Below are 24,240 nucleotides of genomic sequence, written 5' to 3' on the forward strand. Positions count from 1 at the left end.
ATGTTCTTTTTTTTTTTTTTTTTTTCCATAGGATGAAAATTCCAATGGGAATCCAGTGTCTTCTGAGGTAGCAGAGGGCAAACTAGTCAATGGATATGCTGCTCTGCAGCCAAAGGAGGTCTATGTTGCTGGAGTGAAGATTTTCTATGGGTCTCAGACTGGCACAGCACAGGTATAAGTTACTGCTTTTTCACCTCTGAAATTGAGATTCGAGTATGTTGTTTGCCTTGAAGACACTGAGTAAAAATCTGAAAGCTTATTGGAAAGCTCATTAGGAAGTAGTGCCTGATGTGAAAGCTAACTCAAAACTACAAAACAGGAAGACAACTGTTCTCTTTGTAAGCAGGGCATGTAGTAGAGGGGTTAATTGTTGAGCTTAGGACTTGCTCTTAGAATATACTCTTAATTTGCTAGCAGATATTTCCTGTAGACAGAAGTGCTGTTCTGGGTACTTAGTCAGAAATGCTAATTTGCGTGTATGTAAAATTGTTAGCTATTAGCCTTTATGTAAGTGAGAGTGAGAGGAGGTGTGTTGTGACAGATGCTTCAAGGGAGTCTGTCTTTGCTTTGTCTTATGACCAGAATGAAGCCTTTGAGCAGTTAACCTGCTCCCACTTCAACCTGATGAAGCTCAGGCGCTTTGTTTACATCCCAGGGGCCTCCCAAATAGAGCAGCCTGTAATCTGTTCCTATTTGTTCAGGCAGGGGTACCCAGAGAGGCAGGAGTTCAGGCATTGAGATCGTTGTAGCATCCAGTGTGTTTCACTTTTTAAATATAAGTATTAGAGGTGCAGTGTCCAATTTTGAAGTGTCTGTACTGTGGTAAATCTTATGATTGGGCATACAGTTTCCTTGACACTTGCTGTAGCTGGGTTTGTCGTTGATAACTTTCTGCCTTTAACTTTTTAGAGATTTGCAAAGGGTTTGGCTGAAGCTGTTACTTGCCTTAATTTGCCTGTGGAAGTCATTAACATGGGAGAATATGATCCTGATGATTGCCTAGCAGAGGAGGTAGGTACTTAGTACGAGCTTTTCTGGAGATTAAGGCTCTTTTCCTCTTGCAGTTTCTCTTGTCCTGGAAGTCTCCAGAGCTGTGTGTGTGACTGCTTTCTGTTTGATGTAGGAAAGCACAGCTCATCAGTCCTCACCACTCATCTTGAAAGTTACTGTAAAACATCACGTAGAATATGCTGATACTGACCCTGGTTTTGTGTGAGCTGGTTCTGCAGCTCTGGCAGGGCTACACCTGAAAGATTGAACACCAGAATGAATGGATTGTGAGACTTCCATAGCCTTCAAAGCCTGAAGTGAGAGAATTCCTTGGAGGCACGCTTATACTGAGTAATCCTTGATAGATTTTTTCATCTGTAAATATTGATCGTTGCCTCTTGAATCTGTGGGAGATGTTATCACTGCAAGAGTTTGTTCAAGAAGCTGTTGATTGGGTAGGGAAGGTGGATGTCAAGTTCTGCTGTCGTGTTTTTTTGCGTCCCTAAGGAATGATTGGCTGATTTGGGGAGGCTTTGCATGGAGGATAGGCACTCACCACTGCTGAGGTCACTACCTGCAGCATTTCCAGTCCAACTACAATTAACAAAAAAAAAAAAAAACCCGACTCCTTCAATTCTGTGTATTATTAGTGCTTGTCCTGACGTAAAGTGCTTTGAAAACTGCAGTTATCTTTCCTGTCCTGTTCTTTTTATTATACAACAGGCAACCAGCAGGAACATCTGTGTGTTCCTGGTAGCTACGTACACAGATGGGCAGCCAACTGAGAGTGCAGCCTGGTTCTGCAAGTGGTTGGAAGAGACTGCAAATGACTTCCGCTTTGGCAAAACGTATCTGAAGGGCCTGAGATATGCTGTGTTTGGCTTGGGAAACTCAGTTTATGTTGATCATTACAACACGGTGAGTGTATTCCCATTCTCTTTCTTTTCTGCTCCTCTGAATGGCTAAATCTTCCTGACTGTAGTAACCCTCAGTGGCACTAGTGGATGGTTAGGGTTGGTATTGTTCTGAGAATACACTGGTGTGTGAGCTGGTAAGGATTTGAAGGTGTGAGAAGTCAGCTTCTATTTCAGCCTTTGTGTGGACTTGGTAGGAATTGGGTTTAGGCCACAGGCAGTGCAGCTTTGAAACAGGTGTGCTGCCATCTGAAATAGGAAGGACTCCAATATTCATGGTGTGAATCTGAGTGGTTTTAGTAATGGCTAATGAGAATACACTTGATAAATCCTTATTCACTTAGTTTCCCAGCTTTGAAAGCTTTCTATCATACAGTTCTAGAAGCCCTTCGTGAAGGTGCAGTACTGGAAGCCCTCTTGCTTTGCAGTTTAGAGCATGTTTCTCAACTTTCCATATGTTTTCCTGGATTCTGTGGATCTTAATTTTATTTCCTGAAGTAAAATATGATGGTATCTAAGCCTGATACTTGTTTTTTCTTTCTTACTTGGAGCAAAATAGCATGGCTTGCCACTGGATCACTATTTTTGTATAGCTGCAGGCCATGAGGAATGTCAATAAGCCCCTCACAAGCTAGTTCCCATACCTCACTTGTCACGTAACCATGATAGCAGAGATTTACAGATTAAAGCCTGAGGGTGTGTGGTGATGTTCAGACTGACTTGTATCCACAGTCTGAGTCAGCAGGTGATGGGGAGTCCAGAAACCCCCACCTTGCAGTCCTGCAGCCCCTGTAGCTTACCAGTTCTGTTGCCTTTGCTTTCTTAATTGCATGTTTTCACTTGGTCTTCATTCAATTTCTCTAATTTCTGTCCCATCCCAGGTTGGAAGAAATATTGACAGGTGGCTGTGGATGCTCAGCGCCAGGCGTATCATGACTCGTGCCGAGGGGGACTGCAATGTGGTCCAGAGCAAGCATGGCAGCATTGAAGCTGACTTTGAAGCCTGGAAATCAAAGTTCCTCAGTTGTCTCCAGGCCCTCTGCAGAGGGGAAAAGAAGCCCTGCAGTGGGAAGTGCAAGAAAGGGAAGTGCAAATCCCAAGGGAAGCAGAGTAAGGAGAGTTCAAGTCATGAACGTGAAGCGCCAGAGGTTGAGAACACTGAGGTAGAGCCAAAATCTATGGGTTCTTATTTCTGGTGTGGTGCTTATTGAAATGCTATTTGACCTTTTCCTCCTCCTGTTCCACAGGCCAGAGGGATGCTGTGAGGGGCTTAGGCTTGATGCATCTTTAGTATGGAGTAGAAGGGAGAGAGGGGTACGAGATGGGGGATAGCAGGCAAAGTAATCCAGGAAGAGGAGCCAATGACTAGTGTGAACTAGACTGAGTGGCTTCCGTATGAGGGGGGGAGTTTTTTGCCTGAGTGAGAGGAGGTGTGTTGTGACAGATGCTCCAAGGGAGTCAGTCTTTGCTTTGTCTTATGATCAGAATGAGGCCTTTGAGCAGTTAACCTGCTCCCACTTCAACCTGATGAAGCTCAGGTGCTTTGTTTGCATCCCAGGGGCCTCCCAAATGGAGCTGCCTGTAATCTGTTCCTGTTTGTTCAGGCAGGGGTACCCAGAGAAGCAGGAGTTCAGGCAATGAGATCGTTGTAGCATCCAGCAGGAATCAGATCCTTCTGTATCACTTATGTGATCAGATAGGGATACAGCATCATGGATTTGGAGTTTCATGTGGTCTCTGTACTACTGAGTCACTAGAAATAAGAGAATCTCATCGTATACAAGTTATTGCCAGCCTATAGTGTATTTCTCAGCACTCTTCATTGAGTGTTACTTGGTTTCACTGGTTAGTATGAGTGAATTTTTTCTGTTGTCACAGCAGATATGTTTCTATTCTTTTCTCTGGTCACTTATGCAGGCTGAAGAATTGTTTGAAACCACCAGTGAGGAGGAAGCTGATGCTGAGGAAGCTGGAGGCACAGATTCTGTTGTAGATGTTGAAGATCTTGGCAAAATCATGAGTCACATGAAGAAAGCCAAGGTACTGCTACTACAGCAATTACAGAGCTGCCAGGTCTTTGTTATTGATTAAAATATTGCCTGCTGGATTCAAACCTGCAGCGTCTAGTTAAACATGAACTGTTTACAAACCTGTCCCAGAAAAGAGCCTACTTGGAAATATGTTGCATTTGATTGTTTGCTAACTGGCTTTACCTTGTTCACTGAGCAAATGCTGCAGCATAACCCATTGCTCTGAGTCTGAATATCACACATCTGAATGTACAACTCTGCCACTGTTATCTGTGTCTAAATGCAAATCCTGTTGTTATACTTGGCTGAAAGGCAGGTGTGTGCAGTGCTGATATGTCATGGTGAGGGAGTGGAGTGCCAGCAGTACAGGTGGGGTGGCAACAGGCTGCTGCAGCATCTTCTGTGTCTTGCTTGCTACTGCTCTAAAGTCAGGTACTGCATTTCATCTCAACAAACCTGTAATTTACCTTTCTTACCTTGCACAGCTCATTGCTTTGCTGAAACCTAGCAAGCCTGGGCCAAGGTTACACAGCTGGACCCTATCAAGGCAAACCTTGTGTCACAGCAAGCTGAAGGCCTGGGAGGGAAGGCAGCTACAAAGAGAGTACAGGGATCTCTGATCCTTACTCTGTGGAGTGGGAGGGAGGTAACCCACTGCTTGCCTTCAAGTCAGATGTAAGGAGTAGCCCTGCTAGCTTAGGGGTTAGTCACCCTGCTGGGTGAGAGCTCCCATCCCTGAACAGCATTATTATCATCTTACCTTTTTAACATCATCTTACCTGCTGTGGTCTGCGAGGGGAAAAAAGTATGTTTTTCTCTTGTTGATGGGGAAAGGGTCAACGTCGTTTACAGTAACTGTGCTGTGAGGTGGTGCTTCTCCTGTATGTACTCACCACTAGAGGTCAGTGACAAAAAGGGAACTGTATTTTCTTAGCAGCAGGCATGAGAGATTATTTGAGACGAGCAGTTCTGTGAAAAATTAGGCCTTGAGTTCTCCCTGTCTGATAGAAATACAGCAACACCACGGCTGTGACTGCAATGATAAAATGCTTAAAGCTTCTCACACTCACTGATCTAGTGAAATCTGTGTTGTATGGTTTTGTAAATAGGTGAAGATTTCATTGAAGTCTGCAATTCTGGTTGGTGTGATTCAAACAGCAGATTTAGCTTTCTCATTGCCTTGGTTGGTGAGAGGGCTGTAAGACTGCAGGGTGTTTGCAGCAGCAGTGCCAATGTGTAGATCAGGTTCCTGTGCCTCAGACCCAAGTGGTGTCACTGATCTGAGATGGCTTCTGTCTGAGCACAGGTGCTTATTTGGAGCTGCAAGCTGCAGTGTTCCCATCTGCTGTCTTATCACAGGAGATGTTCTGCCCTGACAGCTGAGCACTGCCCTCTTACTTCTGCAGGCTGTTAATTCTTAGAGTGTAAATCTCTATGTGGGACCGTGGTGAGGATTGGAAATTGCACTTTTCTTCTGCATAGCAGTGTTCTGGCTGCTTTGAATGTGAGTTGTTGTCAGCTGATGTGACGAAGGCCTCTGCAGATCAACTTTTCTTTGTCTCTGCATTGCACCCTAGGACTTGTCCTAGGGTTTGTTTTGAAACTCTAAATGGTGCAGTTCTTGTTAAGTGGCCCTGTTTTGCTTGGCTGACCTGCCTACCTGCAGTTTACCTTGTGATCTACACTTCTGGTTTCACATTGCTGTAACTTGAGCAGGTAATGGAGAAACAGCCTTCAGCGATGACTTCAATGTGAGTCTTCAGTCCTCTTGGACAGATGTGTTGTTTCCAGAATGACAGCAGAGTAGAGCTGTGTGAATATTTCATGAGGGAGCCTGACCTGATGGCTATCCATAGCATTAGCTGGGAGAAAGAACAATGTCTCAGTGGTGAATCTCCTGGGGAATGTATGCATTTGCCAACAGGCTCATGTGAACACTTGAATTACAAAAAAAAATAAAATCCCACAGGTGCAGTTATTTACTCTAATGAAAATAAGTGCTGAAGACTTGGTAAGAAGGAGCAGGATGATCTGTGTCTGTGGAAGTAATTCATTGCGTTGGGGCAGTTTTGCTCCCAGGCTAGGAGGGACAGTTGTTCAAATGCAGTGCATTTTTGGCTTTCTTAAGTTACCTCACTATAGTATCTATGAATTTGTGCAATGAGAGGTTCTTTTTTATTCAGTTGTGTTGTGTTGTCCCTTTTGGTCACTGATTCTTTCTCAGAATGCTAAGCAGTGTGAAATCATTCTGACATTCTTTAGTGATGTCATCTGTTGCTGCAGTGATCTTTGCTTCTGGAGGCAGGTACATACAGGTTTCTGTATCACCTGTGTAGAAGCCAGTGCGTTCAAGTGTGGGTGTTCCAGGATTGTGTCACACTTCACATGCGGTGCGACTGGGGTTTGAAATATGCCTAGCAATTTCCAGTGTGGTTTTTTTCCTTTTGGATTCCAGTGTTGTGTATTAACTCCTCTGCATGCGGGAGATGTGTGAGGCAGAACCTCCTACTCTGACAGAGTTCATCTGTTGCAATGTTCTAGGATCCATCTTTTGGCCTTCGCAGGCCTGCTGCCATTTGTGAGGATCACTAGCAGGCAAGATGGATGAAAAGCTGTAGCTCATTGACCTGCTATTATGGGATAGCAAAGTGGGGCTGTAGCAGCAAGTACAGCTAAAAGATATTTACTCCAATCTCTGCAAGTGATCTTAATTTAATGCTGTGTTCATTTCCTGTTACTTGACTTGGTAGAAACCCAGGCAGAGCTGTTTTGCAGCTTGTTTTGTGTATGTATTGATGGCTGTCGCAATCTTGCGTGTCACAGCTTCGTGTTTTACACCAGTTTTTTGGGTTTTTGCAGTTTGTTTGGATCAGTTGAGATCCAGGGGTTATGAGGTGAATGGCAGAACCCAGCTGCTGAGTATAGCGGTAGCTGTTGCACTGTGTGCACTGGAGAAGAGATGGATTTTTGAGTTGGGAATGCAGACACGAGGTTTAAGGTGCTACTTCTACACACTGTGCCAAAAGGCTGGCAGAAGGAGGTATCAAAAGGGAATCATTCAAATGTATAAAATGATAATTTAGTATGAAGGGAAATTTCACTCTTTATCGAATCATTTTCTATCACTTAATGACTGTTTAATAGCTGCTGGAATGCAGCACATTTTTCTAAGTTTTTCGGTTTTTGAAGCTTGCTACCACGGGAAATTGTTGCAGATGATGCTTAGTGGGCTTCTGACCAGAGCACAAACCTGGTTCAGTTCAGAAGGCACCTACAGATCCATAAAGGGAAGTGCTTGAGCATGACAGTCCAGAAGTGGACTCCAGCCGTGGCCCAAGGAGGGCTGGGAGGTCAGTCTGAGCTCAGCAGCTGTATTTCCCAGGGCCCTGATGACTGGTGACTGCACACACAGGTTGGTTAACTCCTGGAGTTCTTCTGTATCTATTTATTCCAGCCTGTTTTTTTTTCTTTAGGTTGGAAGTCTTGACCTGTTCTACAGGCGCTTTTATGTGGCAGCAGAAGGCAGTGGTTCTTGTTGTAACAAATGGACTTTTGTGTAGTTGTGGTACGCTTCTGCTGTCATCCAGAGTTGTTGATGCACCCTGAAATACACTTACCAGTGAAATGTGCAATCTAATGGGTATGTTTGTGGCCTGCAAGACTGCAATTAATCACAGGGACACCATTTCTTAATGTAGATTATCTCCCACAGCTGGGAGATGGTGATAAACTAGAAAGGCAGATCAATCTAGACTAGTTCCCAGGGAATGAAACGGCTTTATTAACCTTCATATTTATAAACTGCAGCATGAGGAGTAATAATAATAATAATCTAATTTTTTTGGATGGGCTGGAAGTAATCAAATGGGCATGTTTTTTTGGCACAGCTCAGTGATGAATGCTCCTGTTTTCCAAACCAAAGCTTAATGGTGCTGATAATCACATTTTGAACATCAGTACAAAGGAGTGGGGAGGGTGTGAGAACAAGGCTCAGGTTGACTTCATAGGGAAGAAGGTATATCTCAGAGAGTCTGTTCAAGAAGCTTGTGTTGGTGCTGCATCTGTTGGCCATGAGGGAGGTTTCTCCATCTACTTTGGCTCCTCTTCCAAAACAGCCATCCTAAAGTGAGCTGTTCACCATCACTGGGGCTGGGAACTGCCTTGCTCGGTGCCTCCCAAAAGCCCTCTGTGGGAGAGGAAACTTCTAATGACATTGGTTGGAGCCGGGCCTGACGTGAGGCAGTGAGTTTTAAGGCTTACTGATGGGTTTACAGAAAATATAGCGTGTGACTTCATTACAAGCAGATGATTCTAGAGCATGCAAAAGCTGGTAGCTGTGTTCTGCCTGAGTTGAAAAAGGCAGACTACTGAACTGCCGGATGTAGAAACAGTTAAAAATGATGCGTGCCTTCAGAGATCCCCCAAAAGTTGTTCTGACTTTTAATGGGTGAGGGATGCACTGGGAGAGGGGGAAATGTGCTCTTATTTTCACCAGTCTCTGGGCCAGATTTTGACCTCTGCTACACTGGCTTGGAATTCAGAGTGATCTCAGGTTTTGAAATGAGCTTTAATAACTGGTATTTAATTGCTGAGGGGCTGCTTCTAGCCCTGAAATCCGGCCCAGGGACGCTTCACCTTCTCCACTTCCTGTGTTTAAGTCTTTCTTCTTTATGTCTTAATACGTTGTAATTCTTCATGTTAGACAAACAAAAGAGATTTTGAGGCTTGACTTCAACTTGTAAATCCTGGGAGTACAGCGTTTTTCTTCCCTTTTCCACCAGGTAAAGGTTACCTCTGCCTGAGCAGTCTCACTGTCTCTCCCTGATGAGCCTCTGTAGAGAGCTCTGAGGTCTAGGAATAAAGAGCCTTATTTCTGTGCTGGTTGGTAGATCCCATGCCCCTTGCTGCTCTTTCATCTGTTATAAATTAGTCAATAAGTGGGTAGTGAGGCAGAGCTGTTAGATATAAAGATACAAAACGGGCTGGAAGTTGGAAGTCCCCGTGAGTATTGAGCTTTCTCTTTATTTGCAGCCTTTTCTGTTCTCTGTCTGTTGCTGGAGGTGATCAGGCTTTGCCTGCAGCAGCCCAACCCATCTGCTTACCATTTCCCACCAACTTTTTGCTGTGTTTCTCAAGGTATTTCTTTCTCGTGCATTTTCTGAGGTTCTTGCCAGACAAATAACACAGCTGAAGTCCACAAATCAATGCACAGAATGATTATTTGCTGATGGTAATTACTGGGAGAAGTGAGGAGGAGGTGGCTTGTTGATGTTGCTGCTGTATCCAAGGAGCGATGAGCACAGTGATGGCTTGGAGCACAGCATCTGCTGCCAAAGGAGCGTGTTGGAGTAAGGTGTTAGGTCCTGTGTGTGCATCTGTGCTCTGCTAGATGAGCCTCACAGCGTGCACAGACTGCTTAGGTGTGTGCCAAACCACGCTGTGGATTTTTCTGCTAATAGCATGGCTGAGCTTTTGTGTGGGGAAGGCTTCATCCTTTTGGCTACTGGCACGGGCAGAAGTGCTGTGGCTCCAGAGTGGGCAGCCTGGGTCTGTATTTGTGTTGGCCAATGTCTGTGTGCAGAGGGTTGTTTCAACCCAGCTGTCACCATGACTGGGGATGGAGTGCCAAGCAGCTCCTAACTTTGGAAAGTGGGGCTTTGGTCGTGAAGGATGCTGAGCAGGGCTTTGGGTGTCAGGTTTATATTTTTCTTACAGTTAACGAAGATTAATTACAGTGGAAACCAAGCAATTTCCGTTTGGGTTTAATCAGGTATTCTTTATAAGATTATAATTATTATAATCTTGTGTCCTTTGATCTAACAGTCCCGAAAAGCTGGCTAATGCAAATCATTGAACAGATTATAGGCCAGAGCTGTTAATTGAGTGCTTGAAAGACTTGCATATGGCTCCTATTTGGGGAAGTAGCAGAAGTGCAAATAGGATCTGTCCTTGCTGCTCTCCAGTTAGCTGATCACAAGCTTTCCTGCGGTCTTGGGCCAAGTGGCTTTCCTGAGAAGAGCAATCCAGGGATGGGAGCTGTGTCTGGGGCTCTCAGCAAGGAAAGCGTGCGGTGTCTTTGCTGCTTGAAAGATGGGTGATGGCATGAAATGTCCTCTCCTTAGTCCTGAAGTGGAAGGAAAAGAAAGAAATGGAACGGAGAAGTCTTCTACAGAGCCATTGAAAAGAAGTATCCAAACTATGCCGAGATGCTAAGGGACGTGGTGTAGTGGAGAAGTATTGGTGGTAGATGAAGGTTGGACTGGATGGTCTTGGAGGTCTTTTCCGACCTTGGTAATTCTATGAAAATATGTACTCTGTTCTGCGTGAGAAAGCAAAATGGGCTGCAGCTGAAAGTCTTGCTGGGTGTTTCAGGATGCTTGTTAAATCTTGTTTCCTAGGTTTTAGTTTTGATTCTTGTAGTGCAGGAGAAAGGAATAAAAATGTGAATATATGTCCCGGTTTTGAAATATAAACTACTCCCTTTCAGGGGGAAACAGACACATTTCTTTTAGTTTTGATTCTTGTTTGCTTTGAAAACCAGTTGTTTTTACGGCGTGTCCAATGAAGCTTCCCAACTCCAACAAACGTTGACAGAACCATAAAGCAGCGTGTGAAATGGAGGCTTGGTTTAACTACAGCTTGTAAAAAGCCTTCCCTGCAGCACAGCAGTGATATTACAGCTCTGTGAAGCAATCCCAAAATCTCTTCTGCAGCCCTGCATATGTGCATACATTCTGGGAGGTGTTATCCCTGAAGATTCCGATGCTGAACCTGCAAGAAAATGGGCATGATAGGATCTGAGCTGCAGGGCTGTTGGAATAGCATTTTGAGTGGTACCTGCTGCTTGGAATGGTGCAGGGGACCTTGTGGCATTGCACAGTAAGGCAGGTACGGACAAACTCCTGTTTGGTTCTTCACTGAAGATTCATGGGGGTTTTGATCATGCCTCCTCCTGCTTCAATCCAGGGCAGAGGAATGAATTGCTGAGCTCCCTGCTCCTTGGCTGTCATGTTCTGCTTTCCATCTGTCTGCTTTTTTTTTTCTTTCTTTTTTTTGCTTCAATTCAGCCTCGTATGCCTAACTGGGCAGTGATGTATGCAGTGGGTATGAAACCTGTGATTATATAGACACCAGCAGCTATTCTTAATGAGGTTTCCTGGCTGTTAGGGTGCGTGCTGGTTCACTGATGACTCAATCCGAGTTCCTAATGCCCGTTCTTGTGCTCTCTGAGGAATGCTCAGGGCAGTTTTCAGTGATGACTGACAGCAGCTAGATATCCTCAGTCCACGGGCTGAGCAAACTGCAGTTCAGTTCGTTGGTTAGGACAGTCAGCACTTGGAATCTGGAGCAGCAGTCCTGCTTTGTCCCAGTTCAAAGCTTTGATGCAAGCTGGCACCCTGTGCTGGACCTTCTGCTCTGGTTTTGGCCTCGTGGGAAGGCTGCTCTGCCAGGAAAACTGTAATGCCCCAATGGCTGGGACTGCATGAGGGGAAATCTGTTCTAACTGTTCTAAGTGTTGTAACTGCTCCCTTGTCACCAGAGCTCTGCTTGGGATTTTAGCTCTTCATTCATGAGCTTTAACACTTCATTTAACCGTTCCCCTCAGCAAGCCGTGCTACCACTGCCAGGCTGTCTCTCCTCCTCTCCTTGATAACCTTGCCAACAGTTTTCCCTTAGCTTCAGCTCCATTTCTCTTGTCTGCTGCCCCGATGTATTACTGTTTTCTTAATGTGTGCACCTTTCACATGTTAGGAGCTGGAGGAGGCCCTGATGGATGATGCAGTAAGTCAGGACAAGGCTGGGATTGCCCTGTGTTTGTCCAGGGGAGGTTAAGTAGGAAACAAGCTCAGTCAGAATTGAGCTGTATTCTGGCTGTTTTCCTTCCTGGAGTAAAAGCTTTTCAGGGAATGTGTTGTTTTCAGCTCTGGCACGTGAATAGAGCAATGAGGCTAAAAACATAATTTAGCCTAGGGAAGACTTCTTTTGCATGGAGTTGATGCAATTTGCCTTTTTTCCTGCGTTCTTCCTGCCCACAATCCTAGTTGGGAAAGCATTTGATGTAGTAAAATGGGAAATGCAGTGAGAGCTCAGACAGCTGCTGTGTAGGGCAGGGCAAGTCCTGCTGGGCACATGGAGCTGCACTGGGCTGCGAGTCTGCCAGAAACTGGGATTGATTCCTGCTTCTTTCTGACTGTGGGTGCTGTGTGAGTGCAGGGAGGGTGGGATTGCAGTTTCCTAGCAGGGAGGTATTTCAAGGACACGAGGAGCTGGCTCCTGTCACTGCTTGCTTGATTTGTTAGGGAAAGATAGTAACTCGCTTTAGATTTACTACAGGGCTTTCTGCTAAATCACTGCGACTAGAGAAGTTTGCTCTGTGCAGATTTAACTTCATTCTCTGCGTTGGATCCCTAAATAATAGATATGAAAGGTTTATTAAGCAAATAAGTAAAACTCACTGGGGTGTGAATGCCTAAAGCCCATCGCCTGCCAGGCAGAGCCAGTCAGGTACTGCGGATCAGAGGAAAACAGATGATTGTTTTGTTTACAGCCTTTCGCATCAGGATGAAAGGGGAAAAAAAAATATATTAACAGCATCTCTGAGGGGAAGATGATTATTGAAATAAATGCCTCTGCCTTGCCAGCGAGGCAATTTTATTTATTTGTTTTTTCATGTTTAGGTGCTTTTTCTCTGCTGTTGCAATTGCAGCACGGCAGGCAGGTAGAGATGCAAGCCCTTTAATTCGGAAGGACTTCTCCTGAAGGCTGCCTTGGATAGGATATCTTATTTGTAGTTAAGTGAATCGCTGCGTTTTTAATATTTTGATGTTCTACATAATGCATATTGAGTTCTTCTGGGGGAATTAACCTGGCATGAGATTGGAGAGTAGATATGCCAGGATGCATCTGTTCAGAAATCCTGCCTGGTGTTTTTCTTTGGATAGCTAATGAATCTGTGCTGACGTAGTGCCCTTCCTTTGTAAATGGATGGCTGTGCCTAGTTCTGGATTAAATGATGTGGGAGAAGCTCTTTGTTTAAGAATTAATAGCTGAGGATTTTATCTCCTTCCTCCCTTATGCACGAGGCTTTTCCAGCCATATTAATATTTTACCAGTGAAGCATCTTGGGGTTGTTGAGTCTGGAAAAAAGGTGACTAAGAGAAGACCTCATTGCTCTCTGTAGTTGCCTGAAAGGAGGCTGCGGGGTTGATCTGTTGGGTCTGCAAGTGAGGGTGGGAGGGGGCAGGCTGGAGCTGCAGCAGGAAAGCTTACAGTGGGCGTTAGGAAGAGTTTCCTCATGGACAAGGTGGTCCATGGGATCCCCTTCCCTGGGTTTAAGGGACATGTGGCTGTGATGCTGGGGGATGTGGGTCAGTGATGGGGCTGGGGTGCTTGCCTCTGTGCAAAGAGCACAGGTGGGGAAGCGAGGAGCACTGCTTTCATTAGTGATGCTAAGGTGGGTGAACTCAAACTGGAAGCTTGGGAGCGTTTGCATGAACTTCTTGATGACTTTGGCACAGAAGAGACTTGGATGTTGAATAGCTTGTTTTGCAGAAACAGAATGTCCTCTGTTGGTCTGTGTTGTTTATCCATAACTTCTCTAATGCTTCAGAAAAAAAAAAAGCCATAAAGAATTGACAGATTACAAGTTGCATGAAATATCAAAGTAATTATTTCCACTTTCATGCTTCTTTGTGCAGACATAAAGCAATAAATACCCATAGTGTCTTAGAAGTGACACTTACATAGTGGCAGATTCACGCTTTTCTTACGTGCTGGGATTTGTTTGTTTCTCCTTTAACTTATGCTAATACATGGTATTCCTGTATTTGTGTTGTTTTCTTTCTTTTAAGTAAACTCCAGGAGTTTAAGCATGTTTATAAAGGTGCACCTGTTGGAAGCCAGATGTATGGGATGCAGCAGCTCACTGTGTGGAGTTGACTGCTCAGGGGGAGCAGCCTTTTCTTGCAGGGTCTTTGGTGATTATCAGGTTTTGATGGTGCTCTTGGCTGTCCTTTGGGGTGACTGGTAGAGAGCACAGCTCCTAGGGCAGTCTAAATCACTGCAGTGATGTCTGTCTTCCCTGATCTGTCCCAGAAATAATATGAGATTGAATTTAAGTGTCTGTTACTGTCTTCAAACAGAGAGAACGTGAGCTGGAGGATAGAGATGCTGGAATGAGCTTGCTTGGAGAGACCTCTGGGAGGAAGGAGGCGGGTGAAAGGAGAGAAATGATAACTGCAGCCCTGAGGGATGCTCTCACAAAACAAGGTGAGGTTCTGTGAGCCTGAGTGCTGGACCAGGCTTGGTGATGGAATTCTAACAGAGCAAGTGAGACTGCTTCTGTTGGAGGAAGCTGCTGATGGAACTGCCAGTCCTGCCCCTGGTTAGAGCCTAGCAGCACAGCTTAGACTAGGGCTGTCTGCTTCGTTGTTCTGGGGGAGGAATCTAAAGCTATGCAGTGCATCTCAGCATGATGCATGCTAACGTGTTGAGATCACCTGGTGCAATACTTCTGCTGTCAGCTTGAGGGAGAAGATAAACCTGCGTGTCTCTATCTTCCTTAGGGTGGGCTTGGTAGAGAATGTTTAGAAATCACCTTTGCTTCCATCTTGCATTTTAGTCATCTACTTTTATCTAAACTTCAAACTTTTGGTACTGAAACTTCTCAGAAAAGAGAATCTGTCAAACCAGCAGTCTGCTCAGTGATTCGATCAATGAGCTGCAGAGAGCAGCGTTAATGAACTGGTGCATTTTTCTGAAACTTAACGCCAAGCACGAGAGGAGCAGGCTGAGGGTTTTGAACTGCAGGGCTGTCAGCTGTGAGTAAAGTTGGGAGAAGGGCAGGGGAAGGTGATGTGAGCGCCCCTGTGCTGCAGCTGGGGGGGATCACAGTGTGTGCTCCCCAGGATTTCAGTTGTTCTTCAGCCTGAGCATCTGTATGTGACTAGTGTTGTTCTGCCCATCAAGTGTCTGGCATATTTGCTCACTTTTTATTTTCATAAACTTTAAATAAAAAGCTGTTCTTTAAATCTGCAGGCTGAATGACCGAACCCAGCAAAAGCCTCTTTAAAATGGAGCTCAGCACAGGGTGGCAGTAACTTTGCCTCATCTTCTTGTCCATAGCTGCATCACTGCTGGTCAGGGCCAGTGCAGGGCTGCAGGAGCCAAAGGCTGTGTTGTATTGGCAAGGTGCACTATGCTGCAGAGCATTGCAGGCCTCCATTTGTGCACTGTATGGTCAGGAAGACAGATCCTTCTGCCTGCAGGGCTGTTGGGAGGATTGGTGAGCCTGGCTGGCAGGGTCAGAGGCACGGCTGCTAGGAATGGTGGGCAGGGATGGCAGCATCTGGCTGCTTCAGGGTCCTGTTCTGAGAGCCTGCAGGGTGTGCTGAGCTCCCTCAGCTCCTGTATCAGGACAGAAGAGCCCTGAGGGGGGAGATGAGGAGGTGCTGTGGCACTGATCTGTTGGGTATGGGTGCACCCTGCCCAGTGCTCTTCTTGGGGTGCAGTGCTCAGTTGGCTCTTTGTTATTCAGGGGGTGTCACAGGAGTGCTTGATGCTCTGCCTTGCTCTGATCCAGGCATCATGGGTTCAGTTTTGGGGGGGTGGATGAAATGTTGGTGTTTTAGTGCTGTACAAAAGTGGTTGTTGTAAATAAATAAATAAATAAATAAATAAAAATAGTGCTGGAGGGAAGGTTGCATTCCTGCTGTAACTGTGACACGAAGGCAGTTTCTCCAGGTAACTCAGATCTCTGATATTCCAGGCACAGGAATTCATTGGTCACATGAATTCTATTTTGTAAGTACGTATTTCTGCCTTCCTTTGGCATCCAGGGTGGTGCCAGCAGTGGTTGTGCTGCATGGGGTCCACTTACCTAAATCTGCAGTTTAAAAGACTTGAAAACTATTGTGTGTAATTTCAGCTGCTACCACCTTTGTGAACGCATTCCTCCTTTCCTTTCTTCTGCTCCTCGCATCGTTCCTTAGCAGTTGCTGAGCAGTGAAGAAAACAATCTGCTTTTCTTCTCCTTTCATGTCATAGCTGGTTTTTTTGCAGGTAAAACACTCCAGGGCAGTCTTATGAGGCTGTAAAAAATAAAATGAAACTCGCTTCTTCCCTCAGCACCGTCCCTTGAAAATAACAAGTGTGATACAGTCAGATCACCTAATTTATGTATCAACTGGCTGCTTTGGGTACAGGTTCAGTTTCTGTTCAGCATTATCCCTAAGGGCATAATTAGCCCAAGAGAAAGCAAAACCAGTGGTGGTGATTCACAAGAAAGCTGTTTTTCTGAACTGTGGTTGTGTAACAGGAGTTTGCCTTTGAGCAGCATCTCTTCAGCCCCCCGCAACACTTCTTAATCACCTTCAGACAAACTTAGTGTGCTGCCCTGTAGGTGAACTGAATATTGCTTAAACAATAGTTTCATTTCAGCTGGAATTCAAAGGCAGCGCTGGATATAACCTGAAGTATTGGATGGTGCAGCTGGAGGCCCTTGTGGCTGGCTGCCTGCAAATACCTTCATAAAGGTCCTCTGTAACAGCTGCTGCTTTGAAAGTCATAGCCAGTCTTGTGCTGTGAGAAGATGCTGATTTCCTCCCCATCACTGTTCAGTCTTGCATAAAATACAAATACGGCACGAGCCACTTAATACCCACAGTAACAAGTATAGCTGGAGAGAGGCTGGCAGTGTGCTCCTGCTGCTTCATCTGTTTAGGTAAATGTCATGAAATGAACTGAAAATAGAAGCAAACCTTTCAGGCAAGTGTTTCCTGTGGTGATTAGTAGGTGCAGCCTAACTGATGTTCTCATTTGCTTTCTGCAGTGGCTTGTAGGTTTGTGAAATAATCCTAGCCGGGCTGAAATCTGTATTTTTCTTCTTAATCTGCTCACACTCAGCAGGTCCTTGCTTCTTTCTTTTCTAAATGCTTGTAGTTTTGTGGTAGGCACTAATGCAACAGGATTGGATTAATGTTTCCCAAAAGCTGACCCCACTGGCATTGAAGAAATCATTCTGCTTCCCCAAGCTGCAGTTGGGTTGCTGTCTTTACTGCTTAAGTGTGCCTTGAATTTAGCACCACGGTGTCCATAATATCTCAGTTTTGCTCATATCCGAAGGCAAGTGCTGTTAGGAACAGCTTGTATCTGAAGTAGATTGGACTACTTCAGTAACCACTTCTGTCACGCTTTGACTTGCTGTTTGATGCAAAGATAAGCTTTTATCTGTGTTTTTCAGCATGTTTTGAAAATCAGGAGCTGACTTCAGAAGAAACTTGAGGGCTGGGCTTTTCAAGTGCTTATTGACCTTGCTTGAGATCAGCTTTCAAAGTAGTTGGTTGATGGCATTTGCTGCCCCTTACTGATTATTTTTTTCCTCATTGCCTCAGCTTGGTTGGCTGTGCCGAGCTCCGCATCCTGGTGTTGGAAGTGAGATCTGCTGCAGAGACATCGCCCAGAGATTGGTGTTGCTGGGGTTTGTTTTGCAGACTGTGCACTGAGATGTTGGCAGGCAGTGCTGGGATTCAGTGTCATTTACATGGAGCTCTGATACTGCAGGTGGCACTAGCAGCTCACAGCTGGGTCAGGGATGGGTATCGCTGGTGCAGTCCCTGAAAGGAACCAGAGACTTCAATTGCTACCCACGGGGAGATTTAAACATCAATTTGCAAAATACAACATTCTTCTTTTGTGAATAGCTGTGATCAGGGTAAATGTAATGCCTGAAACCAGGCAAAATTAAGCCTGCTACATTTTCTTGTATTTCCTTAAAGTCCCTGTAAATAAATGGAGAATGCGTGGTGGAGGAAGAATCCAGGAGCCAGAGGATGCTGAAGTCCCACAGTGTGGAAGCTGGCGAGAGCTTGGTGATGAGCTGATTGCAATGCTAATTTACTGGTGCACTTAGCAGCAGCAGGGTAGACAAAGTTCAGCCTTTATCAGTGGGCCTGATTCTTCCTGTGTGTGTGATCACGGGAGTTGGAGTTACCCAGGTATACTAGAGGAGTGTGAGTGTAAGTCGTGTTTGAAGTGCACTGATCTTACCTAACATTTGGAGAGTATTGGTCTTTGAAATTAAATCCATTATGATGGAAGGAGGTAAGGCTATATTCAAGTAAGCTTGAGATCCTGGTGCTGCAGCTGCTGCCCTGGCCCACCAGGGAGTTGGGGTTGTTGGCTGAGGCAGTGTAGGACACATGGCTGGTTCTTCTTTGAGACGCCCTGTTCGGGAATCCCATCATATTGTGTCTTGCTTTGCTTGCTTTCCAGCCAGAAAAAGGATTTTCCTCCTCGTGGAGCTTGTCTTCCAGCATCCCGGAGATGAAGGGATCTTTTGCTGTTCAGGACTTTGGATGAGCTTTGTCTTGCAGGTCTTTATCTGCACAGCATCTGGGAGCGGTTGGAGGGGGGCTTGTGGCTGTAGCTGGCTTGTTCTTTTTCTTCTGGCTGTTTTAGTGGATGGAGGTGGATGTTTGCCAAGCTACAAAGGCCCCCTTTGGGATAGGAGACAGCTGTTCTTCGCTTGGAGTAGCAAAGCCAGTGTGGAAGTTAATGAAACTATCCAGGCAAGGAATGGGCATCTCATTTCTCCATCTTCTCTTGGGTGAGAGGAGGTCCCAGGAGCTTGCATTTTTGTTGGGGTTTGATTAAAATGGAATGAGCTGCCATGCCTTTATGCCCATGGTGATCTTTTCTAAGGTGTGCCCTGCTGGGGCTGCTTCTGCTGGAGGACATCAACATGAGTCATTTGTGGCAAATGTTTTCCAACAGCTCTGCCAATAGTCTGCCTTACCATTCCTTGTCAAAGGTGTCAGGTGCTGGCAGCTTTTTCTTTTTGTTCAGTACTAGCTGCTGCGGGTGAAAATACTAATGGTCCCAGTGGTCAAAAATCATAATTTGATCAGAAATAATGTGTTTAAGCATTGGAAGCTTTGGCAGTTCTGTAGTGAAATGTGCTCTTGGGTTACAATGGACATCCCGGTTTAAGTGTGAAGGTTGTTTGCTGGCTCTCAGCTGTTGGTGCTGGACTCACAGAGCTGCTGGCATTGCCGTCCTTGGGCTTTGCTGGTCCCACTTTCATGACAGCAGGTCAGGTTTGTTTGCCTACCATGGCAGCAGTCATTCTTCCAGCAACTTCAGCAGCCTTTTGTTGCAAGTTAAATAAGTAAAAAACCAACATGTTCTTTGTGCTCCTCCACATCCTTCTCATCGTACGTGACACTTCAGCAGCTCCACTGATAAAAGTGGACAAAGTTTGGTGTGAACTGTAGTGTTTCTGTGTATGTAAGGTACAGCCCTGCAATCCTTTCTCACCAGCTTGGAGAAGGAAAGAGAACTTGCAGGCAAAACCTTCCTGCAGCTCCCAAGCCTGTGGTACTTTTTAAGAGCAGTTTCTTCCATTTCAAAGGAGGTTTTTAAACCAGCACCAACAAAAGCCTGCAGAGTTGATCCTGGGACAGAAAACAGGAGGTCTTTCCAGCCATGCTTGGACCATCAGAGAAATTCTACTTCCCAGATCCCACTTCTATTTCAGCATAAAATGCTGATGAAATGTGAGCAGGTTCCTTTCACAAACCACACTCATGTTTTTCTTGCTCGTTCTCCAGCTTTAATCAGATCACTGCCTTCAGTGGTGGCCCGAGTGCAGCAGCTGTGGGAGAGCTTTCGGGGCGATCCCTCGAGCGGAGCTGATGGATTGCTGCTGTGTTGCTGACCTGTTAAGCAGCTCTTGTGCAAAACAACACGGAAGTGGGAATTTTTTTCCTGTAAGCATTGCCCTGGTTTGGAGTTCCCTTTTCTTCACTGTTTCACAGCTTTAACAGATAATACCGCTTCCAACAGACTTATTGAAGGAGATGGCTTGATAGATCTGTGCTGGTTTGTCAGTACTGTGCAGTACTTGTTTCTCAGAAGCAAGCTTTGTGAAAGTCATTTGGGTTTTTGAAGCATAATATGACATCAGATTGGCTTTTAGCAGGCGTGCAGTGGCTGTGTTCTCAGAGGAGCGTGGCAAAGGCTTTGCACCTCCGGGGGATTTTTCAGCCAGTCATCTGCTTCATTCTTTCATAATTAAATCTTCTGCTCTGTGCTTTCAAAGGCTTCAGCTGAAGGAAGCTTTTAGTGTAGGGGGCTGTTCTGAAAGGTAAGGTGCCTTTGGTTTTCCACTGGACACTGATGTGTCAGGATAGCTGTTAGGGCTGTTTATGAGGGTGGGTAGTGATAGGACAAGGGGGATTGGTTTAAACTGAGACACAGGAGGTTTAGGTTGGATATGAGGAGGAAGTTTTTCACTCAGAGTTGGTGAGGCACTGGAACAGGCTGCTCAAGGAGGCTGTGGATGCCCCATCCCTGCAGGCATTCAAGGCCAGGCTGGACGTGGCTCTGGGCAGCCTGGGCTGCTGGTTGGCGACCTGCACACAGCAGGGGTTGGAACTGGATGAGCACTGTGCTCCTCTTCAACCCAGGCCATTCTAGGGTTCTGTGACAGCCAGGGGAGTCTCAAGCTGTGTAGCGTGACCATTGCAGGTGCACTTTTTCAGACAGTGGATTGGATTTTGGAGAATGAACCTTTCCAACTGTTTACATGATGGAGTTGAAGTTGCATTATGATCCTAAACAGCTGCAGACGTGTTTTACACTAATGATGGAGCATTCGCCATCTGCGACAGTGGCCATCTCAGCTAAAAGTCTGCCTGTGGTCTGTTAAACTTGGGTTGGATTCTCAGGTCAAGCAGTCACCAAATGTTTATTGGCCTTGTGTTATTGCCTGATGAAACTAATTTCACCCAAAAGCTTGTTTAAAAACTTAATTCAAATTTTTGTGATAGTGACACTGAATTTCAGTGAAGCTTGGTGAGTGTCTTGGTCAATTCAACACTTATTATCTAGTGTGGGATCAGCTAAAATAGACTTATGATCTGGGATTCTTGTGCCTTTAGTCACGAGTAGAGTTTACAGGTTAAGTAATAATGAGCATTTCGAATATGAGAGATGCTGTAGAGCCTTAGGATTTGAATATGCACAGATTGAGAAAACACATTGTGTTGTTTGGAAGGTGTTGCATCCAAATATTCACTTGTTTGTTATTGCTTACAAGTAATACTTAGGTTTGCTCTTAAGCAGTAGATGGTGTTCTGTGAGCCCTGGAAACAGAGTGAGAAGGCTCTGCCTGGTTCTCTGTCTTGCTTTCTCCCATGGCCGATTTGAAACTCAGCACTTTTGGTTCCCACATAACCCTTTCCATTTTTCTTAGAGCTCTTCAAGCTGCTTTGCTGCCTGTGTTGCAAGCCAGCAGTTAAATACTTCAAGAAACGGGCTCATCAAATCAAAGGAACTTTGCTCACCTGCAGTAGATGTGCAGAGAGTCAGGCTTTGTCACTGATACTTGATCTGAGTGTTCATGTGCAGCTTGCTGTAGTGCTTAGCAGGGTAACCATGCTCCCACCAATGCTCCCTGTGCAATGAAGAGCTGAGTTCAGGCACTTCATACAGTGCTCATAAGAAGTTCTGCAAATGTGTGGCTTCTTCCAGTAACCACAGCTGTGACTCCTGGCAGCAGCACGTAGGGTGAGTAAACTTCTTTGTATTGCTGAAGCTGGCTGAAGTTTGTAAGGCTCTGGTTTGGTGTTACACATTGGCCTTTACAAGGTGCTGCGGGCACTCCGTGTGCTGGAAGTAGATCTGATCAACTTAAAGAGAGTGCTGCAGCTTTGGGCTGTGGGGTTTGGCACCGTGCTCAGCTCAGATGCCTCCTGTCTTCCCTTAAACAGCTCAGTGGATTTGGGCAAGCATACCCTATTTCCTGTTTAACTCTAAACTAATGCTTGTTTCAAAGCAGCCGTGTTACTTCTGCTGACAAATGATCTACAAGAGAATAATCTATGGATGCTGTTGCTGGGTTGTGGGAAATAGAGGATGGTGGTGGCTGATAGCAGCACAAAGCCTGGCTGGGGCAGCTGTGTCAGAGGGACATACTGCCCTTCTCTGTGTTCATCTGATCCTTCAGGGACACGAGTTTGAGTGACACAGAGGTGTCAGTTGGGATCAGTCAGTCAGCAAGGGCTACTTGCTGGGCAAGGCTGTTTGTGGAAAACTGCAGGAGAAACATGTAAGAGAGGTCTAGAATGGGAAGAGGTAATAGGATGCAGCTCTGTGTGCTGAGTTCTCAGGCAGGGGTCGGCTGGAAGCTGCTATGGTCTACTGGGTTGCATCCAGTCGCAGATGGTGTCTGCAAACCTGAGGCTTTGCAGAGCATCACTTCCTAGTGAGAAGCTCTGGCTAGCGTTCCTTTTCCAGGAAAGGATGTAAAATGTCAAGGCTTGTTGGCTTGCATCGCTGCTTAACCCTGAACATGCATGCAGGGTTTTGAGGTCTGCTCATTCAGGGGCTGAAGTCTGAAGTACCACCTGCTCCTGTGGAGCTGGAGGGCAGATGAAGCTCTTGGGGGCAGCCTGAAGTCCTTGCAGCCTCTCTTAATGCAGCCATCAGTCCCTAAACAGCCTAAAGTGGGAAAAGGGGCAGGAGGTCCCTGCCCTGGCAGGAGGGATGCTGGGTACCTAAAGTATGATTTTGTTTGGAAGTGTTAATGAAAGCATCGGCCTCCTGCTGCCGGTGGAGATGTGCTGGTCTGGGCAGCCAGGCCACGCTGACATGTCAGTGCTGCAGTGTGAACAGCACTGTGAGGCTCTCCAATCCCTCACATTTTTATGCTGATTTGTGTATTTTTTAATCCTCCAGATGTATTGGTCTCTAAGTACTTTTTTTTTTTCGAAGAGGAGAATAACCTAACTCAAGCAGTTTGGGTAATAACAGTACTTAGTGCTTAATGAATACTGTGGAATTAATCCATGTGGGCCAATAAATAAAATTCTGTTGGTTTTGGCTGGGAAATGGTGTGAGACCAGCTTCCTGCAGGTGTGGGGAGCAGCTGCCTGCAGAGCTGTTCACCAGGGCTGTGCCCCAGAGGTAGAGGTGGTAAATCTGCTGAGCTGTTGGTGCTTGGGCTCACACTTAGCCCTCCATCTCAGTGCTTTCCTCACCCTTGTGCTGCATGGGATGACATGGTGTTCCTCAGGCTTGCTCTGATGTGCTGCTGGGTCCACGTGCCAACCCTTGGGGTCAGTGCAGGTGTCCCATACCTGTTCCATGCAGTCCTGAGCTCCCTCCATTGATTCAAACAGAACCCAGCAGTACAAATAGATCCCATGGGGAGAAAAACACTTCCCATTGACCACATCCCTTGCATGACCACGTGTTGGCTCAGTGCATGGGCTCACAGGGTCAGGTGGGTGAGCATGGGCACCGCGTTGCTGTGTCCTGCTTGTGCCAGCAGGGAGGAGCAGCACTGAGAATGGAGATGCTTAATTTTGTGCAGCACTTCGTTGTTTCATGTATCAGCTACTGCAGATTAAAACTGATGGTTTGGTTCACCTCTTGTTTTCAGGCTATAAGTTGATAGGAAGCCATTCTGGAGTGAAGCTGTGCCGGTGGACAAAGGTATGCTCTTTCACTTTTTCTCTGTTTATAAGTTGAAAGCTAGAGACTTATTTCTTAGAGCTATACAAGTATACAGCTTCCAGGTGGAATACCCTTTGAAAATGCTCTGTTACCTGCAAGACGACGCTTCACTTCCCGAGCTCTAGTTCTGCATGTCAGGCTATTACAGCCCCGCTGCCAGCAGTCGGAACATGAGCAGAGAGCTGGGAAAGATCACTGTTTCTGTTTGTCCATTCTGTTTGGAATCCCTGCTGCCTACAGAGATGCAGGACAGGACTGGAATGCCACGCATTGAAGTGGGAAGATTGCATCAGAGGTGTGAGGTCCTGAGAGACAAAGGCAGCACAGCTCGTCGCTATGTTCAGGTGGCATGTGGGTACTCAGACCTGTGGTTCTGTAGCTGATGCATCTGGTTGGCAACACTCCTCTGCTCTTCTTCCCCTTGGAAGGTTCATATAGCAAACTTAGCAAAGCAGGTGAAGTTTGCTCTGTTTCTTGCTCCAGCTGTCCTCTGCAGGTCCCTGAGAAGCAGTTCACAGCTCGCATGCTGAAAGCTGCTCTGTAAGGGTGTGCATTTGAGGAGTAGAATGGATTCTAACATGCTGAAGCTGTCGGCGTTCACAGGGCGATAAACTGGGAATCAGCGTCTCATCAGAGTGCCAGCTGACTCCTGTGCAGTGGCAGCAATCAGTTCCTGGTCTCAGCTCTCTTTTGCTACGTGATTAACTTTGTTTATTTTTGAGAAGAGCTCTGTGGGTGGCTGCAGTGAGGCTTTATTTAATGCTTGCTATCAATGAACTGTCTCATCA

At 45.8% G+C, this 24,240-nt stretch overlaps 1 protein-coding gene across 2 annotated transcripts in view; it reads left to right on the forward strand.

Annotated features, from left to right (window-relative positions):
* Positions 1 to 24,240, forward strand: part of LOC122184633 (S-adenosyl-L-methionine-dependent tRNA 4-demethylwyosine synthase TYW1-like) — a 77,168-nt gene that overhangs the window by 2,460 nt on the left and 50,468 nt on the right. For both annotated transcript variants that reach the window (XM_042879757.1, XM_042879758.1), the window contains exons 3-9: positions 32 to 172; positions 910 to 1,011; positions 1,714 to 1,908; positions 2,786 to 3,067; positions 3,822 to 3,944; positions 14,077 to 14,203; positions 23,379 to 23,431. In XM_042879757.1, the coding sequence (XP_042735691.1) occupies positions 32 to 172; positions 910 to 1,011; positions 1,714 to 1,908; positions 2,786 to 3,067; positions 3,822 to 3,944; positions 14,077 to 14,203; positions 23,379 to 23,431 (1,023 nt within the window). The remainder of the gene's footprint in view (positions 1 to 31; positions 173 to 909; positions 1,012 to 1,713; positions 1,909 to 2,785; positions 3,068 to 3,821; positions 3,945 to 14,076; positions 14,204 to 23,378; positions 23,432 to 24,240) is intronic.

The sequence above is a fragment of the Lagopus leucura genome, unplaced genomic scaffold (assembly GCF_019238085.1).
Source record: "Lagopus leucura isolate 7727_CA_CO unplaced genomic scaffold, USGS_WTPT01 Super-Scaffold_100024, whole genome shotgun sequence".
Classification (NCBI taxonomy): Eukaryota; Metazoa; Chordata; class Aves; order Galliformes; family Phasianidae; genus Lagopus; species Lagopus leucura.